This window comes from Malaclemys terrapin, chromosome 1 (assembly GCF_027887155.1).
Source record: "Malaclemys terrapin pileata isolate rMalTer1 chromosome 1, rMalTer1.hap1, whole genome shotgun sequence".
In the NCBI taxonomy this organism is placed as follows: Eukaryota; Metazoa; Chordata; order Testudines; family Emydidae; genus Malaclemys; species Malaclemys terrapin.
In genome coordinates, this window is record NC_071505.1 from 196,111,726 (window position 1) to 196,134,649 (window position 22,924).

Here is a 22,924-nt window from a genome sequence, read left to right on the forward strand (position 1 = left end):
TTCGTGAATAAGTGGGTTCTAGTACAATCTAAATAACAAATAGTAATAAGTTTGGTATGCAGTTGTGTGCTTAATTCGCACAATTACTGCATACTAATCAGCATATACAAATCAGGTACACCTTTACCTCGATACAACGCTGTCCTCGGGAGCCAAAAAATCTTACCGCGTTATAGGTGAAACTGCGTTATATTGAACTTGCTTTGATCCAGTGGAGTGCGCAGCCCCGCCCCCCCCGAGCACTGCTTTACCGCATTATATCTGAATTCGTGTTATATCGGGTTGCGTTATATTGGGGTAGAGGTGTAATTACACGTATAAATGCCCAAATAAACACAGGGCACAAATAGTACTTGTCCTAAAGTGCCAGACATCATTTTTATTCTTGAGTGAATTTGAATTCGAAAAGTTGAATTTAACAGTAGCTTGTGTAATTACTAGATAGGGGCCATATTCTCCCGTTGGAGTTTGTATAATCCCTTTCATTGTTATTAGATCATGGATCTACTGTGGATTAAGTGAAGTGTATAACCCTAGACCTGGCCATGGACTACAATTAGAAATGCAAATTAGACCTCTACAAAAATTAGTTTGACGCACCTTTTTTATTTCACCAACTATGAAAGAAGCAATTAGTTTGGTCAAGCTGAATGAAATAGAATCCCCAAAATGAGCAGTGAAGAGGACCTTGAAATGTTTGATCTGGCCAATTCAACACTTCTGCATTGTGGTTTTTTTCTTCTCTGATCTTTTAGTCCAGGGCATTCTGCTTTACAGACACTTACATAATGAAGGGTGTTTGCTCTGAGGCAAATAATACTGCATTACAATTGTAAATTCCATTAAGTGTCATAAAGCGGGTCACAGAGCTCAGACAATGGAAAAATCGTGTAGTTCTGCACCCCTGAAAATGGATAAAGTATAAATATAGGGATATTTGGATTCCAGCAATAAAGTGCAAATGGTTCATAAAGGTAAATGTAACATACCAATGACAGGTGAAGCCACTGTGACCAATGCTTGTGAATCTCCTGCTATGCCTTTTTTGGTAGATAGTTACCTTAATCCATTTACTAGTCCCAAGATGGAATTTTGCCCCCCTTTGTATACATGCCAACTGTCTCTCTGTAATAAGGAAAGTTCCTATTGTTTTAGCAATATATTTTTACTCTGTCTCTCCAGAATGCCCATTCTGTCCTACACATTTCCTTGAAGTTAAAAGATATCTATTTTTCTCCCCAAATATCATTGTTTAGAGTTGACTTAAGTTGGCTTATCAATTTTTGTCAAGAGGTTTTGAAGTTTAAATTATTTTGTAGCAATGCCTATAAATAATAATATTTTTCATCAAAGATCTGAAAACCCTTCTTTGAAGATTAGTAAACCCTGACAGTAGCACTGAGAGGTAAGTACTTTCTGAATGAGGAAACTGCATCACAGAATGGTAGAGCTGTTTGGAAATATTCTGAAAGAACACTTTTCCATTGGAAAATGCTGATTTGTCTAAAGAAAAACATGTATTGGAAATATTTTGATTTCAACTAAATTTTCATTTATAAACAATGGAAAGTTTTGATTTTCGATTTTGAAATGACTTTCCAATTTTTTATAATATAATATAAAATAAACAAAATTAAAATACGAAAAATGTTTTGATTTTCTCAAAATAAAACATTGAGATTGACCCAAAATGATTTATTTTCCTGGAATATCATTTTGCAGGAAACTTCAATTTTTTGTTTTCATTCCATTTTGGAATGCAAATAAATAAATAAATAAATACCCAATTTGCATATGTAAACATGAAAGCTGCACACATACATTATGGGTGTTCAACTATGTGCGCACAAATGCATGCCACATTGTCAAAATGTGACTAGTAAGTACAGCTGGGTAGGGTACAGATTTTCTTTTTGCAGGAAATGCTGCAATTTTTATTTATTTATTTATGTGGCTAGTGAGATGCTTAATTGGCCAGGTAAGTAGTCACAGACCTAATTTGTATGCACAGTTATGGTATTTGTATGCAGAAACTAGAGACACACACTCATCTTTGAAAATCTGTTCATAAGTGAGTTGTCCCCAAGGCTGCACAGTTAGCCAATGGCAAAGCTATAAAAGGACTCGAAGTCTGGATTCCCAGACCTCCTACTCAAACCATAAACCCACATTTCATAGTGGGACTGGGGAGGACCTACATTCACCTAACTTTGAGAATTCCACATTTCTCAGGCTCTCTTTGGGTTATAGAGCTAAAGAGTGAAAACTAAAGGTCTTGATATGTGTACAGAAAGCATTTGGTTTTCTGAAGCCTCGTAAACATGAATAAAGCATAGGAATGAACATCTATAGAACCATGAGGGTGTTGCTATGATAGACGTGTTGTTTATCTGTTCAGGACACCAAATAGATTAATGAACTTGTTCATGGTAACTTTGCACTCATTTGCTACTTAGAACATTGGCTATGAGATTTGATGAGCTTGAAGTGGGCTGGAACTTCCTCTCTGCTGACCCAGGTTTGGAGGCAAACAAATTACTTATGTTGCTTGTTCTTGAGCTGATACAGTCAGCTGTGTGAAGTAAAAGGTACGCAGTTGGAACTCCACCCTGGGATGATCTTCTCTGAGAACTCCAGCAGAGGCTTCCTGCACTCACTCCCTGCTTGCTTTTCTAGCATCTTCAGCAGCCAAAACTTGTTAGACCTATTGTGGTGGCAGGTAGTAAGGTGCTGATGATGGCCACGGTCTCTTTCACAAGCACAACTGTTTCCTTAGGGTAATGGCCTGTTCTCAGCAGAGGCCAAGGCAGGGGCGGGCAAACTTTTTGGCCTGAGGGCCACATCAAGTTTCCAAAATTGTATGGAGGGCTGGTTAGGGGAGGCTGTGCCTCCCCAAACAGCCAGGTGTGGCCTGGCCCCCGCCCCATCTGACCCCACCCGCTTCTTGCCCCCTGATGGTCCCCCAGGGACTCCTGCCCCATCCAACCCTACCTGACCCCCCCCCGGACCCTCTGCCCCTGACTGCCCCCCACTGCCCCATCCAACCCTACCTGACCCCCCCCCGGACCCTCTGCCCCTGACTGCCCACTGCCCCATCCAACCCCTCCTCTTATTCCTGACTGCCCCCCTGGGACCTCTGCCCCATTCAACCAGCCCGTTTCCCTGACTGCCCACCGTCGCCCCATCCAACCTCCCTCTCCTTTTTGACTGCCCCCCCCCGGGACTCCTGCCCCCATTCAACCCCCCCTGTTCCCCGCCTTCTGACTGCCCCACCCCCTATCCATACCCCTGTCCACTCACCACCACCCCGAACTCCCCTGCTCTCTATCCAAACTCCCATGCTCCCTGCCCCCTTACCGCACTGCCTGGAGCACCGGTGGCTGGTGGCGCTACAGCTGCGCCGCCCAGAGCACCAGGACAGGCAGCCATGCTGCCTGGCTGGAGCCAGCCACGTCACCGCGCAGCACAGAGCACCGGCTCGGGCAGCACAGCTGCAGAGCCGTGGCCTGGCAAGAGCTCACAGCCCGGCCGCCCAGAGCATTGCGCCGGCGGCGCAGTGAGCTGAGGCTGTAGGGGAGGGGGAACAGCAGGGGAGGAGCCAGGGGCTAGCCTCCTGGGCCAGGAGCTCAGGGGCTGGGCAGGAGGGTGCCGTGGCCCGATGTGGCCCGCGGGCCATAGTTTGCCCACTTCTGGGCCAAGGATTGAGCTGATATGAATATTGGATTTCAATTTACACTAGTCTAAATGTAGGTGAGGTGTAAGGAACATTGGTGAAACGCTGTGTGTGACCTAGTCTGTCATCAGCTTGTTCTGTGGTTAAACCGAGAACTTCAGTGCCCTATCTGTGTCAGACACACCACACAAGCACTATATTAAAATAAGTATGGTAAACAAATTGTGTATGTGATACATGGAAAGACAACGCAGCCTAAAAAAAATCAACCCCCAAATAGGACAAATATCTGTGTTTTAGAATGAGACAAATTCTTGTTACATTTTTTCAGTGACTTTCTTTAGCTGTTTGTATTTTTCACGTGGCAATGGTAAAAAGCTGCTTGCTTCTAACAGTGAACAAAGAGTAACATTAAATAACATTAAAATAAGGAAAACAAACCCACAAGACCTTGCTTTCCCTAGGAAGGGTGTACAGTCTAGTGGCATAGCTGCCCTGGTGAACCCTCCCATGGGAGATGCAGTTTGTAGATTATACCAGCTCCACAAAGGAAATAAATGATACTAGCAAAAACTTTTTCTGCCAGCATGAAAATGTCATAAGGAATCACACCCCTAACCACATTATACCAGCAAAAATTTCCAGTGTAGACCTGGCCTAAGACTAATGTATCTGTGCTGCTCTGCTTCACTGCGGAGTTTCTGCCAGCCTTCTCCAGCCCTGTTCTGCCAGGCTTTCTGCTACAGATTTAAAGGGACTGTGTACATATCCTCACAGTATCCTCACATGAAGCTTTCCTCTGCAGGGCGGATTTTTACAACTTGTTTTTCTCTTGAATAATTCAACCAATTGGTCCCTTAATAGGAAACATAAAAAGGTTAGTCCATGTTGCCCAGGATGCTTGCCTTGTTTTGTAGTAAGTAACTGAGAGGTCTTTAGCTATTAATTTATGGGCATAATGGACCTACCTCAGTGAGACAGCAGACTCATGGATTTACTAGGAGCCTTTTTGCATGACAGGAAGATTCCCTACTTCTGCCCCAAGGCAAAAAGAAAAGAACACAGGGCCCTATTCTGATCTCATTTAGATTGTTTTTTATACTGGGGAACTCCATGGACTTCACTGTACTTTGACTTACACTGGTGTCAGAAAGATCAGAATTGGGCCCAGGGATTTTAGAGCAGGAAAACACCATTTTGTTTTCCTAATGGAATAGCGAATCTAATCAAAAAAGTTCCTAGGTTTCTCTTTATAATTCACCAAGGCAATTGAATTATGATAAAATAAGTTAACAGATGCAACTACAATATTTTAAAAAACTGCCAGGACGGTTTGTTGAATTTACAGCTGGGTGATTTTGAAGAGCAATAAATAACATCCCTGCTGAAAAATAAGTAGTACAAAAATGAAAAATAATTTTTTGCAAATAAATGTTGTATAATAGTTAATGGTGCCCAGCACAGTTGAAGCACAGATTGCTTTACAAAATCTTCAGGCTTTAAAAAATCACAGCTGGCTGCAGACAGAAATATGGAAGGTGGAGCTGATTACAACGCCTATAGTTAAGGTTTCCTAGCACTTTCTGTTATTAACCCATGTTTTCAGTTGCTTATAAGTTTGCCAAACTTCAACAATTTAGGCTGAAATTTCTCAAGTCAGGTGTCTGCCTGAAGTTGAGGTTTCTGAGAAAGTTTCAGCAAAAATGGTTTGACTGTTCTCTAGACTGAGATGACAGAGAAAAATAGGTTGTTTTGCCAATGTTCATTTTTCCAAACGTTTATTTGAAGAGCTCCAGCTCCTCTATGCTTTGGAGCAAGAACTTGAAATTTGGCGGGATCAAAGAGATGTCTTTTGTGTGTGAATATCCACCCAGATTTTACTCAGTTATAATCATCTGGAAATTGCCACTTGCACATATTCATTAGCATTTGTCAGGGGCTGGCTGATATAATTTGTGGATGTGGTAATTTGTGGATGTGCCTAATTTCAGAGTCCTTGACTTTACAATCTTAACACTCTTTTAGCATAGTTTTTTGTATGTAGTTTAATAAAAGGATGAGAGAGGTTGTATATTTATATAAATAAAAACAGTTAAGAACATAAGAACGGCCATACTGGGTCAGACCAAAGGTCCATTTAGTCCAGTATCCTGTCTTCCGACAGTTGCTTATAGGAGCTGAGAGTGCTAATTGTCTACATTTATAACATCCTCAAGGTCAGATGGTAACAGTTCTAGTCATTGTATGCAATGAGAATCCACGGAGAAGCAAAAAGGTGTCAATGACATGTGTACAGTAGAGGTATAAACAGCATCAGCAGCTATCCAGAACCTTCAAAAGAATTGGTGATGCAATGGAAACAGCTTAGATTCACTTTCAAGGCCCAGTCCTGCTGCCATTTAAGACAGTGTGAAACTTCCATAGATTTAAATGGGAGCACAGCCAGGCTCTGCATGTCTATTAATGAATGCAGAATTATGCTAGAACTCGTGGAAATTTTAGAAAATCTGTGTGACATCTCTCTGAATACCAAATGAATGCATTACATCAATGAAATGCAAATGCATCTGTCATCTTAAAGATGTTATTTACTTCAGTAAATTCATTGGAGAAGCAGTAGTTCTAATGATGATTTTGACCCCAGTTCCGCAGCCTACTTCATAACCATGTGCGTAACTTTAAGCACAGGAGTAGTCCTGTTCACTTTAAAGTGAAGCATGTGCTGCCTTGGGACTATTCTAATTTTGGAAAAAATGAAAAATCTCAGTTGCCCCAGAAACCCTCGTATTCCTCACCAGAGAAAGCAGATATAATCTCCTGCAAGCTTCTTCATTGCTGAGTCCTGCAACAAAGCCTTTCACTCCAGCAAAGAGAGAATTCTTTTCTGTTAGACCCCTCTTATCTTCTATATTATGTAAGGAAATCTCCCTAATTTGGTTGATGAAAGTTAATTGTTTATACATGAAATACAAGGTTGCTTAGTTCTTGACCTAGGATCAGAGGGCTAGAGAAATCTACTTGCTTATTGCACTCCGCTGCTGGGCAATCTTGCATCCCTAACTGTGGACCTATTCTGTGCCTCCATCCTCTTTGACTAGAGCTGGTCAAAACATGGAATCTCCCTTCTGTGGGAAATGCTGACATTTTTGGGAAACAACTGATCTGAATTAGATTGAAAAGTCAAAATTTCCCATGAAATAAAATTTCTGAAATATTTTGTTTCATGTGAATTAAAACTTTTCATTTAGATAAAATCAAAATATTTCATTTCAATTTTGACATTTGATATTTTATTTTTGTATGATTTGTTATATTTTTGTACTTATTTTATTTAATTTTATAATATTTTTATTTTATATTTAAGAATAGATTTCAGTTATTTTAAAAATAGAATATAATAGAATAACAACCAATTATTTTATAAGTGGTCATTCCTAAGTGTTATTGTAATTGACAATTACTTTGGTAATTGGAAATTGGGAAGGCTACGATTTTGTCACAGAGGTCATGGAAGTCACAGAATCTGTGACTTCCAAAGACCTCTGTGATATCAGCCCCTGCGACTGGGAGCTGCAGGGTCCTGCTGCCTCTCACAGCACCAGGGAGCTGTGAGGTCCCCCTGCCACCTGAGGCAGGCGGGGTACACTGCAGCTCCCAGCCTCTGCAGGGGACAGGGGGATCCCCGCAGCTCCCCGGCCACCACGGGAGGACAGGGGGACCCCCAGAGCTCCCCTCTGCTGGGGAGGGGGCAGGGGGACCCTGGAGCTCTGAGCCCCCATGGGTGGTGGGGGTGCCAGAGCTACCACCCACCTAGCAGCTGCCCAGTCCCTTCCCATTTTATCATGGTTATTTTTACTAAAATCAGGGCCAGGTCACGGGCTTCCATGAATTTTTCTTTATTGCCCGTGACCTGTCCGTGACTTTTACTAAAAATATTCATGACAAAATCGTAGCCTTAATTATTGGTATTGTAGTTGGTAGTCTAAATGGCATTTAGTTAGTTGGAAGTTAGTTACTGATATTCTGACAGGTCATTGGTAATAACTATTGAAATTGGTAATTGATATTCTAATTGGTTTGGTAATCTGTAATCTGTTTAGTAACTGGTATAATATAAAAATAAAAGTATCAAGATAAGATACAAATAAAATTCAAAATTAGGATATATATATAAAAAAATAAGTCATTTTGAAACAACCTTATTGAAACACATTTTGATGTTGATGAGTCCACATTTTCTGGTGGAAGAATGTTTGATAGGAAATTGACTAGTTCACCTGTTGACAATAGTATGAACTGATTAGCCAGCTTAAGATACAACTTGCAGCAAAAAAAAAAAAAAAAAAGGCTATTTCAGATAGATTCCAAATACAGGCCTGATTCTTTAAAGCACTCAGAGCCTCCTGGAAAACATCAGAGGAGTTCAGTGCCTTTAAGAATCCAGGCCATTTTTCTGTTAAGAAAAATGAAATAATTTTGGTGAAAGTATCTTACAGTCTAGGGCTAAATTCAACCTTGGTGTAACTCTACTGAATTCAGCAGAGATTTACCTATTTAGATCAGGACTGACCATAGTCCTTAACGCACACTGGCAACTCTAAGAATGGATTATGCCTCTCTGAGGTACAATGCCGCCCTGAACTTCCTCTAAAGCAGTGCAACTCCTTGCTCCCCCAACATGAATCAGTGTGCAAATGGAACAATTTGGCCAAAGTGAATTGGGAAATAAGGGAAATTTTGCTATACGTGGTAGATATATCACTGGAAAGCAGTCCCTGTATTTAAGAAACGCAAATGTTTCCAAACACATAATCCATTCCTCATGAAAGACATGTGACTCCAGTATAGAATTTATAGGTCAACTGATTCTGTGGAAGATTAGCCTCAATATTCTGTAACAGAAGTCTCTAGTTACTTACGGCTCAGAATGTTTTTAATTCCTGATAAGGGATTACGCGAAGCACAATGCTACCACTACATAGTAAAATATCCTCTCTTTGATTTGGCAGAATTAACCTTTGTAAGTAGAAAGACCTCTCACCCACTCCTGCTAAGAATAAGGTATGGAGTTGTATATGTTGGGACTTAGTGGTCTGAAATGCCAATTAATGACATCCTGATCTAAAATTCATTATGAGTTTCTTTTTCCTTCTCCTTTTTAAATCATTCTCTTACACTTGCACTGTGTGTGTCATGAAGATGATTTTGGGAAGTTTAGTCCACTCCAGTCAAAGTACAGTATGTAAGATGCTTAAAATGTATCCTGCCAAAGACAGTAGTGCTGGATCCAAATGTCTAAATCTGTCTAATTGAAGATCAGGATATTCCTTATTTTTCTGCAGTTTTAGCTATTTTCTTCAATTTAATGGACAGGCCCCGAGCAACGACTTGTTGCACATTACATCTCCTTTTGGCAGGAGATCTCTCATTTCCATTTAGAAGAGTTCTTATAGTGAAAAAACGTACGTTACAAAATACACTGAAACTTGACTTACAGATTTACAAATAAAATTTTAAAAGGAAAATGCAATTAAAACAAGCCTAGTTTATTTTTCAGTCATTAGGTGGACTAGTAGTGGAAATATATTTTAACCTGTTTTAGTAAAACTAGTGTAGCTAGTAGTAAAGAAAGCCTTGATTTTTAGTCAATAAATGTATATTTTAGATGAATATCTTGAGGCTATGAAAATTTTTTAGGCTCCAAAAGTATCTTTTGGATTATATCTCCGTAAGTGTTTATAACTGGCCCAGTTCTTTATGCTATAATATAAAAGAATTATGAAGTATGTACTTACTGCACTATTCTTGGTGCTTATGATGTGTTGCATATTATGAAATCCGTACAGTGAGAATAAACTATCCTATAGAGTAAAAATCTATATCAGAACAATCTCAAACAGTAGAAAGTGGTGTACCAAAAAGTTACAATGGTATTTTCTGTGTTATCAAATGAGCTTCATTATTGGCCTTTCTTTCAGTCAACAGTATTCTAAACTAAGCTAGTACTTGGGCTAGTTGTGGGAGTAAAGTGCTACATAATGAGTGAAATACTGGATTCATTGAAGTTAATGATAAAATTCTCTTTATTGACTTCAGTGGGGCCAGGCTTTCATCCAGCGTAAGGGTATCACATTTACATGTAATGTGTAGTAATTTTAATGGACTGATAAGGTCTGACATACTGGTCCTTCATCAGTCTACTAAAGACCTGAGGTAAAGCCAAGAGTACTTAAAACTCATCCTTATTGGACATAAAGGACCAGTGTAGAGGGCCATATTCCTATTACAATTATTAAATAAATAAATCTTAACATATTTTAAAAACATACCCTTCAAAAAGGTATGATTTTTCTTTCCCTTGAATTCTGGGATACAATCTGTGGTGATACTGACATCAAGGGCAAGACAGCCAGCCACTGGTATCTCAGCCTTGCCTTTCTGGATTCCCCTCTCCTAACCCTCGCACAGCAGGCTCTTTAAACTAATGTTATTACTGTTCTTGAGGTTTGCTCCATATGGAGATTGTAATATTGCATCTTTAGGGTCATGCTTAAGCACATAGCATATTGCCAGCTCCCAGATGACCTGCATTAGTCAGATCAGGCCAGCATTTCAAAACAAATATCCTCTGGCTTGTGAAAAAAAATGGAGGGATGGTTTCAGAGCCAGTATATGGGTATATTTTGTTAATTACTTTTAGACAATGGCCTGTGGTATTGGGAGCAGGCATGTTGCTCCCTCCAGAAGTATTTGAGCTTATTCTGGCCATGGTTGTGTTCCTTGCCTGTGGAACACTCGGAGCAGAAACTAGAGTGTGGCTCAGAAAGTTCCCTCAATGGCAAGGGTGCCCTGAGTGTTACTGGAGCAGGATGAACAGAGAACACCGAGGAGGAGGAGAAGATATAAAGGAGAAGGGGAGACCGAGAAAGGGAAGAGGGAATCTGGAGATGAAAGGAAAACCAGATAAGGAAGGATGGGCCATGAAGTGGTAACGAGGAGACAGAAATAATGTGAAGAGAATCTACCGCCTATTTTCTTGGTGCTTGTGAAAGTTCATTTTCTGGCATTTCAGTGTCCCAGTTAGAATCTATGCTAATAATTCCAGCAGTGGGAATATGTAACACATTGCGTGTAAATTCTTTCTGCATATTAACTAACCTAGGTTCAGTGGATTGCCAAATCCCAACATGTCATATGCTTGGTTCTTTTCTTTCTTCCTCCATTTTTGTTTTCATTTCATTATAGAAAGCATGGCTGTTTCCTGCCACCTGGCCAATATTTTCAGGTTACAAAGTTTAACCCAAGCAAAGGGTCGTTTTTTAACTCTTTAGAAACATCTAAACGTGTAAAAGGAGAGGCATTCCTGAGAAGTATAAATACACGTCACACTCACTAGTGTATCTCCCAGGTGCAGTTGAAGGAAAAAGACCTCTAAATCCAAGTAATCAGATTAGTGGATCACAGATACAGGTTAGAATGAAAATCCAATTAGTCAGTGATGTTCTGCAGTCAACAGTCTCTGTGTTAATGTGGCTTCAGCTTTATAAATGATAGTTAACTAGAGGTCATCTGTTTGAGTGCTAATCTAGGCAGTTTTATGCATACAGAACAGTGAATTCAGGTGTGAGCAAGTAAAGGTAGGCCCTGAATTTCAGTGCACAACTGCCAAATTGTTAGGTTGGGTATACTTTCAAAGGTTGTCATTAAGCAGCTAGAAATGGACCCAGATCATAATGTTTGAATCTAAGGTCTTCATTCATCCGATCAAATGTAGGTGCGGCTATGAGTTTAATCTGCAGATCCAAATTTTGGGGCTGTTCTAATTTAGGGCATATCTACATGAGGAAGTTTATGCTGGATAGGTAGAATGTGAATTTAATGTGCTATAGCTATTTCAAAATAGATCCCCGTGTGGGCACATTCTGCAATAGCTGTTCTGGTCAATTTCCCTGTACAGACAAGCCCTTAAAGTTTTGGTTCAGGCCTATCTTTAGGAGGAAATAATCAAGTAGGATCTTCTGCGCAGTATGTCTCCTTTTGCCATGTTACTTTTGTTGTCGTCTTTGAGGGGAAAAGACAAATGTTTATATGTTTTGCTTTTAAGATATCCAAATATGAAGAATATTACTTTTTATTTTTTTGTTGGGCAGAGACTTTGAATAATACTTGAAGCAACTGCCTGGACTTTTGCTTCAAAGCTGAGGTATTAACTCCTGAGTAGTAGGGATTGTAATGGAGAGGCTAGCACCTGACTAATATACAGGGACAAAGCCTTTGGAAAATGGCAGTTGGATTTCTAAGTCACTTTAGAAAAAAATTGTGGACAAGGAGGATCCAGTGGATATACTGTACTTAGATTTTCAGAAAGCCTTTGATAAGGTCCCTCACCAAAGGCTCTTAAGCAAAGTAAGCTGTCATGGGATAAGAGGGAAGGTCCTCTCATGGATCGGTAACTGATTAAAAGATAGGAAACAAAGGGTAGGAATATATGATCAGTTTTCAGAACAGGGAGTGGTAAATAGTGGTGTCCCCCAGGGGTCTGTACTGGGCTCATTCCTATTCAACATATTCATAAATGATCTGGACAAAGGGGTAAACAGTGAGGTGGCAACATTTGCAGATGATACAAAACTACTCAAGATAGTTAAGACTCAGGCAGACTGCGAAGAGCTACAAAAGGATCTCTCAAAACTGGGTGACTGGGCAACAAAATGGCAGATGAAATTCCATGTTGATAAGTGCGAAGTAATGCACATTAGAAAACATAATCCAACCTATACATATAAAATGATGGGGTCTAAATTAGCTGTTACCACTCAAGAAAGAGATCTTGGAGTCATTGTGGATAGTTCTCTGAAAACATCCACTCAATGTGCAGCGGCAATCAAAAAAGCTAACATGTGGGAATCATTAAGAAAGGGATAGATAATAAGACAGAAAATATCATATTGCCTCTATATAAATCCATGGTATGCCCACATCTTGAATCCTGAATGCAGATGTGGTCGCCCCATCTCAAAAAAGTTGTATCAGAATTGGAAAAGGGTCAGAAAAGGCAACAAAAATTATTAGGGGTATGGAACGGCTGCCATATGAGGAGAGATTAATAAGACTGGGACTTTTCAGCATGGAAAAGAGATGACTAAGGTGGGGTAAGATAGAGGTCTGTAAAATCATGCTTGGTGAGGAGAAAGTAAAGAAGGAAGTGTTATTTAGTTCTTCTCATAACCCAAGAACAAGGGGTCACCAAATGAAATTAATAGGCAGCAGGTTTAAAACAAACAAAAGGAAGTATTTTTTCGCACAGTCAGTCTGTGGAACTCTTTGCCAGAGGCTGTTGTGAAGGCCAAGAGTATAACAGGGTTCAAAAAAGAACTAGATAAATTCACAGAGGATAGGTCCATTAATGGCTATTAGCCAGGATGGGCAGGGATGGTGTCCCTAGCCTCTGTTTGCCAGAAGCTGGGAATGGGCGACACGGGATGGATCACTTGATGATTACCTGTTCTGTTCATTCCCTCTGGGGCACCCGGCATTGGCCACTGTCGGAAGACAGGATGCTGGGCTAGATGGACCTTTGATCTGATCCAGTAGGACCGTTCTTATGTTCTTGGAGTGAATCAAGAATAGAGCCATTTTTAAATGGATCAGTGTAGCCTCATCACCACTACTCACGTAGTAGAAAAAGGCAGCAACCTCCAGTGCAGTCTGTAAGTTGTGGTAGTAACTGTGGTGTGCTGATATAACTGCCAACCTCCTGCATTTCATTCACTAACAGCCATCCTTGTCACCTCTGCATAGGTGAAGTATATTTTACGTACAGTAAATAACTGTGAAATGTCACCATTTAGTAATATTTTCTTTCTTCCTTCAGGTTACAAGACCCTTTTGAAAGGAATTTCAGGGAAGTTCAGCAGTGGAGAACTTGTTGCAATTATGGGTCCTTCTGGGGCTGGGAAATCAACACTCATGAATATCCTGGCAGGGTACAGGTCAGTATAAATGACCACGCTGATAATTTAGTCTGACCTCCATTGAAAAAGCAAAAGGACTCTGTAGTGGTCCCTCGCTCTCGAGTGGGGAGGGAGGCCACTCTGCCTCACTCCAGGCACACAGTAATCAATAGTCTGGGGGGACATTCTGACCGTCTGGGCGGGGCAAGAGCACAAGCCATCTTTAGCTACAGCCTGCAGGCTGGAGCAGACCGCAAACACAGTCTGGGGCCAAACACTGGCTGGGGCTAGTCAAAGCCTGGCATAGGGCCTTCCAGCCAAGGGGAAGTAGGCTGCCACCCCAGGGGTGGGGTTGGCAGCAGGGGGTAGGAGGACCTGGGCCCATCTTACTCCACTGGATCCCAGCCCAGGGCCCCCTCACAGGGCCCCGCTTCTGCCACTGGGTCAGCGGGGATCCCACCGAAACATGGTGACTCATTCTCCAGCAGTGTAACCGGACTAAAGTCTGTTTTCCCGGGACTACTTCCTACCACAGTCTGGGTGTAGAGCTCCGTAGTCCAAAGGTCCTCTGTTTCCTCGGGGTACTTGGCAGCCAGCTGTCCCCACAGCTTCTCAGCGCATTTGTCTGGTGGCAGTCCTGGCAGCTACTTGAGTTACTCATCTGTCTCCTCTGACCACAGGGGGCAGCTCTGCTTGGGGGCAAATCTGGAGTCCTGTAGAACTCTCAGCTCCCTAAAAAAGATGTCTGCTTCCTCCGGTGGTCCAGCCACAACTGAGCTCCAGGGCTCTCCTTTTATACTTCCTGTCCCACCTCTGGACTTCTGAGGGCAGGGTGGATTCAGCTCCACCCACTTGGGGGAGTGTAGTGGTCCTTTGCTCTCTAGTTTGGATGGAGGCCACTCCGCCTCTCTACAGACTCTCACCCAATATTTGTAGAAAATAAGTGCTTCACAAATATTGAATTATACTATCCCCATTGCCATGTTCCTATGTTCCATGCAGCAGACATTTATGAGTTACTTTTTTAAATGCAAAAATGCAAGACTAATATATATTTATTAAAATTCCCAAAATAAAAAATGTCTGCTCACCATCCATCTGATGAATTTGGCCCAAGATTTTATCCGTGGAGTATTTTAAATTAGGTTTTATCGACACTTAAGAATATGTTTCCATCGAAATTTTCAGGATGTAAGAATAATTCTTGATTAAACTGCAATATGTGAAACAACTGGGTGGTTTTCCCTCCCCTCCCCCCATAAGCTGTTGCTTTCTGCAGCTGCTGCCACCAGATCACAAAAAGGAGGGGCAGAGACACCTCACAAACAGCCTTTTCAGAAATGACTCCACATTTCTGCAAGCATCCAGGTGGGCAGCACACTTTTTGCACAAGCTTGAATTAATTTTTTTGCCAAGATGTGACATTTCTTCTGAAACAATAAACACACACACTTGACATGTGCACTCGCTCTACTTTCTGTTTTGGTCCTAAGAAATCACCTAAAAAGTGGCTAAAATTGCCCAATGGGCCCACTCTCTGAGATGTGTAGTAAAGATTATAAAGGTAGCTCTCACGCTAACTCACGTGTTTGTTTCATTTCAGAGAGACAGGGATGAAAGGAGCGATCTTCATTAACGGGCAGCCTCGTGACCTGCGTTCTTTTCGCAAAGTGTCCTGTTACATCATGCAAGATGACATGCTGCTCCCTCATCTTTCTGTCCAAGAAGCTATGATGGTGAACTTTCTTTCTGGTTCTGATTGGTTTGGGGTGTGGGACTAGAGAGAGGCACCCTCCATGCATGAGAACACATTTTTATTCCTTGCTGTGGTTCTAGGTGTTAGACTGGACTTCACTTGAGTCTTCCTGGTTTTGCTGCTGTTTTAAGATCACAGTTAGGGTTCAGAAGAAAATTTGAGATTCATTTCCCCCTCAGGGAAATAAAATACCATGAAAGGCTAGTGTCTGGATAATAATGGCAACAATAGGCTGGTACCAGAGAAGGGCAACTACCAGTATCCTGTCACTTGTTCCATATTCCAGTAGCTGCCAACTACTGGAGTCTGAAATGCTGGTCATGGCCAGCGTTGCCAGACTGAGTGCGTCTGTGAGAGCCCTGTGTGAATCTCTTTCCTGGGAACACTGGCAGGTGACCTGTTAAATCTCCCTGTCAGCTTTCCACATCCTAACCAGGTGATTCCATGCTGGCACGATGCTGCTGTATGCCAGGACTCCAGGCTGTCACTAGTCTTTTGTGCCTGTCTTGGGTCCAGGAGCCCTCAGATACAGCCTCTTTCCTTCTGTCATTTCCTGGACTCCCTGTGAAGAAGCCCAGGCCTTAAAGTAGATATAAAACTCTTCCTCTTCACTCTTGACATAGTGCCCATAGTGCTGAGAGCCAGCTTGAGTGTTCAGTCTGGAACCTTCTGCTGTTTAGTTTGATGAGAAAATCAGCCCAATAGTTTTTTGTACCAGCCGAACCTTCAATATATAAAGTCAGTAGTTCATGGCTATTATCATTTGGTAAGGGGAAAGGGGCTTTCATCAATTCTCTGTGGCCACAAGGGACCGTTATGATCACCTAGTCTGGCCTATGCCTTATCTATTAACTTTCCAGAGTTGTAATTTTTCTAATACTGATTTCTGGAAGGGATCGTCTCTGTCAGAAAACTTTCCTGGTTCATTTAGTTGAAGTCAAAGTCAAAGACCAATAGGGTAATGTTTTTCAAAGTGGCTGACTAAATTACAGCTGAAAAAAGAGAGCCTCTTTTGGTAAATTGGGCCCAGATGATATACTTTGTCTAAATTAACCACTCAAAGTGCTGACAAAAAATTAATTACTTAACATTTAATTGCTTCTTATAAAGGTAGAGCAGAATTTTTTAGTTACCTCTTAGGACAGCAGATGGCTTCTTATACAGGATTATTTATCTCTCTACTTATTTTCTACATCACTGTAGTATCTGAGCACTTACCAAACACTAATAAATTTATCTTTATAACACTTCTGTGAGGTAGGGAAGTATTGCTATCATCACTTTACAGATGGGGAGCTAAAGCAGAGAGACTGTGACTCATCCAGCATCACACAGAAAGGGTGTGGCAGAGCTAGGAATTGAACTTCCTGCATCCCACTCCGCTTCCTTGTCCACTGGACTATCCTTTCTGATATGATAAAGCATCTCTATTAAGCACTTATTTTTGTTGGTGCCTTGAGTGGTCCCTTAAGAAAGCATGCATATGCCTACACTATACTCATGATTAGAACTTCATAGCTAATACTGCTCTTCTTAAGCTTCTGTTTTCTAATTTCTGCCTCATTTTAGAACAAATTGCCCAAAACCTAACCCGTGGTGCAGACAGCGCTATGTCAGCGGGAGAGCTTCTCCTGTTGACATAGCTGCTGCCTCTCACGGAGGTGGGTTAACTATACTAATAGGAGTAGCTCTTCTGTCAGTGCTTCAGCAGCACAGCTGCAATGGTGTATTTGTGCGATGCAGCATTTTAAGTGCAGACCTGCCCTTAGACTTACAGTGGATATTCCAAAGATGTCATGTTGTTGACCAATTCCAATTTAACTTGCAATATATTGTGTGCTTATATAATAGGTGTCTGCTCATCTGAAACTTCAAGAGAAGGATGAAGGCAGAAAGGAGATGGTATGTATTTTGCTCTTCAAACTGAGGTATTCCTTTGGGTATAAATGCTGCATAGTGAAGATGTCAGAGTGAAATTTATATAGCTTGAGTTTGTATCTAAAATTGAATTGCAATTCATGTGCAAGAATGGGGTAAATTATAACATAACAAAGTTGACAGCTGTTATTATGTGGGAGGGATAGTAAAACCCTACAAATGACAGTAAGTTTGATTAGGTAAACATGAAAGATTTATTCAAATATATTGCAGTTTTTGTGGGACCTTTTTAGTTGCACTTTGTGACTCAAATGTTTGGACCTGCATGCCTCAGGGCACACACACCCTTGCACATGCCCATACTAATCCCCAGTGCCTGGCTACGAGTACAATTCCGTTGCTGTGTGCGTGCACCTAGGAATGGACAAACATAATCAATAGCTCTTACAACTGCTGCAGAAATTTGCAAGCATAAGTCAGGTACTGGACACATAAGGGCAGAGTCTTTGGGTACATCTTGCCAGGCAGAAAGGGTGTGTTTTTCAATCATGTTAGTTCAGTTGAGTTAATACAATTAAAAAGCTCCATGAAGGTGCAGGCTAACACATCTCAAACTGTGTTAGCTTGCCGCTGCGTGGTCTAGTGGGGAGACTAAGCTTAAAATACAGCCAGCCGATATGGCTTCCGACATGTTAGCCTGCATCTTAATGGGACTTCTTGTTAGGCTAACTCAGTTGAAGTAACAGAATTGGAAAATGCAGCCTTTTTGTCTGGCAAGCCAGGGCCTTTGAAAATGTGGACCTGCGTGCCAGTGTTCCTAGGCAGACTTGCAGCTCAGGTGCTCATCGCTGTGTGGGTGGGGTTACAGGAGCATTCCCATGAATGTGATAAAAGACCTATTCATTGTGTGTAGATGTTTTAAAACAGAAAGTCATTGGGGAGGGGAGGATGACAACTGAAGCTAAAAATAAAGAAATCACAGCCCTGGTGAAAGCAGAAACAGTTCAGGTTGTTGAGAGATTCACAAGAAGCAAAATATTAGGTCAGGGTTTTTTTGCTAAAATAAGATTCTTTTGTTAGGTGGGGTTATTTTTGCATGCTTAAAGCTATGTTTTTGTCCAGCATAAAATGACATTAACAAGCAAAAGACACGTCTCTATGTGTCTTAATATAGGAAGCCTTTAGTGTGATTGTGGGCAATGCTGGGGCTAATGGGTCTTGCATAACAATGTGTTCCTGTAGTTAAAGCAGTGACTACATGTCAAGAGAACTGGGTTCTATTCCTGGCTCTGTTACTGACTTGCTGTATTACTTTGAGCAAGTCTGTGACTCAGTTATCCCAGCTTTAAGATGTGGATGGTAATACTTCCCCATCCTTTTAAAAGGCTCCGAGGTCTTCTTTCAAGAGGAACTATAGAAGTCTAAACTATTATTTTAATAATTCAGTGTTGTATAAGTGACATTATGGGATGAATCCTGCAGTGCTTGTGTAACCCACACATCTCCTGGGTGTGGTGCTCTGTCCCCAGACTACTTAAAGATTAGTGAGTCTGCTACAGCCCTTAACTAAGGCTGTGTGGCTTTTAGCTCATGCAGTAGAGGCTTATACATTTAGCTCCAGAGGTCCCAGGTTCGATCCTGTCTGCCAATGACCAGGGTCTGTTGGTGTTATACGTGGGGGCTCGTCCGGGATATCAGCTGGGAAGTCTCTAAAGCTCAGAATGTGCGTCCTCAGCTAAGTAAAGTATGTAACCCACACACCTCCTGGGTGTGGTGCTTTGTCCCCTCTAGTGGCACTGAGACCACTTAGAGATTAATGAGTCTGCTACAGCCTTAGCTAAGGGCCATGTGGCTTTTAGCTCATGAAGTAGAGGCTCATGCACTAAGCTTCAGAGAACCCAGGTTCGATCCCACCCGCCGACGACTGGGGTCTGTTGGTGTTACACTTACTCAAGCAAAACTCTTGTTGAAGTCGATGAGAATTGTTTCTGAGTAAAGACTGCAGGAACTGGCCTGTTTTTTTATTGCTACTTGTAAGAACCCATAGGCCTAGAACTATGGTCTCTAGCAGGTGCTGCTTCCTCATCAGCACCCGGGGCCCACGTAGGGTTGCTGATAAGGGGAACTGAGAGGCTAAGCACTGCAGGAAATCCCATTCTAAAAGGCATGAGTGACAGCTTTCCTTGATTGGCTGGCACTCCCCATATAAACCAGGAAACCATTTCTGGGAGTCGTCTGAGCAATACAGACCTCTGGTGTGCTTCTGCCTTCGATCCCCCTCGCTGCAACTCGCCTTGATTCCCTGCTCTCGACCTAGGCTCAGCTTCTGAGCCCAGCCTTGTTTTATTGTCTCTGGCTTAAGACCATTGCAGACTCTGTGAAAGACCCTGGCCCAGCCTGACCCAATTCTCGCCTCACACTCCCAAGTTGGTAATGGACTCTGACTTTGCGGTTTTGACCTGCCCTTGACCTCTGACCTTCAGCCCTGATACCAGCAGCTCATTCCTTGCCCACAGGCCACCCATGACCCAATCCTAACTTACTACTAGTACTGCTTAAATACAGACACTTCCCGGGTTATGCACACCTGACTTACGCAAATTCGGACTTACAGAAAAAGTTCCATAAGTTCCGTAAGCTTTTTTTTTTTTTTTGCGCGATTGTTGGGTATACATTCCCGACTTATGCGAAATTCGACTTACGCAAGGTATTCCAGAATGGAATGCTTGCATAAGTCGGGGAGCATCTGTACAACACAACTCTATCTCAAACAGATTGCTCTACGTAAACATAAATAACTAAAGCCTTAAATTTGTTAAATGAGTTAGAACAAACAGGTGGTGAAAATCATTGACTTTCATGGAGTTATGTTGACTTTACACCAGTTGAGGATCTGGCCCATTATCTTTTACAGTAAAGAATAGCTGCTAAGGCAGGTTGCAGGCATCCTTAGCCAATATGGTCTGGCTCTTGTATGGTGAGCGGGGCATGTTTTACACAGCTGGATATAGTTAGCATATTGTATAAAATTCCTTGAGAAAATACCAGTGGCACCAGCAACCTGCTGCTTCATAGAATCAGAAAACTAAAGGTCTTGATTCTCAGTGACACTGAGGCTGTTTTATGTCATTCTGGCAACATAAAGAGGTCTAAAAGTGAGTGTAAACTTTACGGCCCCTTTGCTGTGCTAGAGCTATGTGAAGTTGCTTTAGTGTATGTAAACAGTCTGGGGTCAATCCTGAGGTCCTGACTCACTTTTTACTAAGGCCTTTCTCATTATAGCCAATGGAGGCTTGGTCTGAGTTAGGACTTAGAAAAGCTGAGTAAAGTCTTCAAAAGGAGGACCCTTGTGTTTTAATGGCTATGCACGTTTAGAATAATAATAATAATAATTAATAAAAAGGTATGAGTTAGTGGTCCACTGCATCTGCATCTTTGAAGGATGGTTAAATGAAAATGTCACCACTTGTAGTGTGGACTCCTCAAAATTTTTGCTGCATTTTCTTTCCGTGGGGGTTCAAGATTTGGGGTGTCTGTGATTTTTGTGGGTACTGTCACTTTTTCTTTACTGGAAGAAGTGCCAGATTTTAATTTCCGTTAACCTAGTATAAATGCTGAGGGGCCATTTTGTTCTCCCCAGATCCAGGCATCATTTAGACATCTCACCTCATCTGCATGGAAATGGCAAAGGAGGTGGGGGATCAGCCACCAGCGGGGCACAATCTACTTTACCAGGGCCCACTAAGGTTGCTTTCTGGTACAGAAATCCATACAGGGAAAGGGGGTCAGGGCTAAGTGAGTGAGGATGGGAAGCGGATGGCCCCATATTGACTGGTTGTATAGCTGGAGAGAGAGTGCAGCCTGGAGCTATATTCCTTTTTTCTATGATGTATCAGGGCAGCTGTGACCACGAGGAGTCCATGGTAGATTGCTTTGAACCACACTACCTGGGTTCATGGGGTGAGGTCAGGTGCACAGGGCCTCTCAGGGATGGCCCGCCAGATTTCAGACAGATCCCGGGGGTATCTGCCAGGGTTTGTGGATGCTCCGTGGCCTATTGACTCAATGACTTAAGAGGAACGCTGCTTGAGAATCTCAGAGGTTTCCTCCCACTCTGCCCCTTCCTGCAGCATTAGCTGTGGCTGTGCTGCTAATAGATGAGAGACTGGAAAACCCTTTCTGACCTGTGTGGTGGTCACTTCACACCCTTCCTGAAGCATTCAGAGATTGTAATACATTTCCTTTGCCTTTGTTTCTGACCTAATTGTGCACACAAAAGGGATGACAAAAGCTATGTGAAACTCTTAGAAACATAATAGGGCACGAGGCTCTCTCAGATACTGGTATATGTTCCTTTCTGAAGTGTTCTGTACATCCTCTAAGTATCCCAGAGAATCTGCATAAATCATGAGGGGTTCTTCAGAGAGAGAAATCCATAGGAATACTTTTTTGCTGGATGCTTTGATTCACTCAAGTAGGATTCCTTTATTAGCCAAACAGGATGCTCCGCAGATTTCAAATGAAAAATGTTTTGTTTAAAAAACACCTACGTCTCAGCAGCGATAACTGTTTCTTGTATTCGTGCAAAAAACTTGTTAACTTGCTCACACCTCAGGGAATGTGAGATGAAAAATGTATAGCAAACATTCAGCCCAGACAAGCCAATTCATTTGTTCAGATTCCCAGTGTAATTTACATGCAAACTCCTCAAGGAAGGGACTGGAACTTGCATATTTGTACCACATGTAGCATGGTGGGGGTCAGATCATGAGTGGGGCCCCCGGGCTCTATTGCAATATAAGTAATACATTATTAATAACCATTCTGCTGTGTAAATATTTAATAATAATAAATAGCTTCTATCATCAATTTATTTATTTTTTTGAAGAATTTGATTTAGCCTGAATATTGTTGCTTGTTTAAAATAGTGACTGGGAGAATGGGAAATGATAGATGTAACCTTTCCTCCTATCCCCTCTCTTTGATTCTGGGATCTAGAACAGTGGTTCTCAACCTTTTCCATACTGTAACACTATGTGAAAACAGAATCAAGTTGAGACCGCCCCACCCCTTTGTTGACTTGTTGAGAACCCATGATCTAAGGGGTTTATCTTCAACAATATTATTTTTCTATAAAATTTTGTATTAATTTTTTTAAAGTGTTTCATTGTTTTCATGGAATCTAATCCAGAAAGATGAGCACCTGCAGCTCCCACTGAAGGCAATGGGAATCAACACAGTGGCAGTTGCAGGGGTTCAGCACCTTTCAGAATCAGGCCCTTATGTACTTGTCACCATGTTAGATTTCTGCAAAGTACATTATCTCCAGCCAAGCCAATTTTAGCATGAGCAAAGCAGCAAAATTCCCTTCCTACACTCCAGTGTGGTGTCAATGTCAGTGCCTAGTAAGTGTCCTCCTTTTGGGGACTATAAATTATAATTTGAGAAGTATAGGCCTTGTTTATGTAGTAGTCCCATTGAAATCAATGAGATACTCACATGAGTCAAGGCTACAGGATCAGGCCCACAGTTGCTGAAAGAAAAAAATTATGGCAGCCAGTACTTTTCTTCTCTTGCCCCCCAAGACACTGGGTCACATTGTCCTACATCAGTCCGTGATCTGTGTCAAGTCCTGAGGACCCATATGAGATACTGCCTGTGACA

At 41.8% G+C, this 22,924-nt stretch overlaps 1 protein-coding gene across 1 annotated transcript in view; it reads left to right on the forward strand.

Annotated features, from left to right (window-relative positions):
• Positions 1-22,924, forward strand: part of ABCG1 (ATP binding cassette subfamily G member 1) — an 81,146-nt gene that overhangs the window by 40,225 nt on the left and 17,997 nt on the right. Inside the window, exons 3-5 of the mRNA XM_054004876.1 lie at positions 13,548-13,665; positions 15,230-15,362; positions 17,234-17,284. Coding sequence (XP_053860851.1) covers positions 13,548-13,665; positions 15,230-15,362; positions 17,234-17,284 — 302 coding nt within the window. The remainder of the gene's footprint in view (positions 1-13,547; positions 13,666-15,229; positions 15,363-17,233; positions 17,285-22,924) is intronic.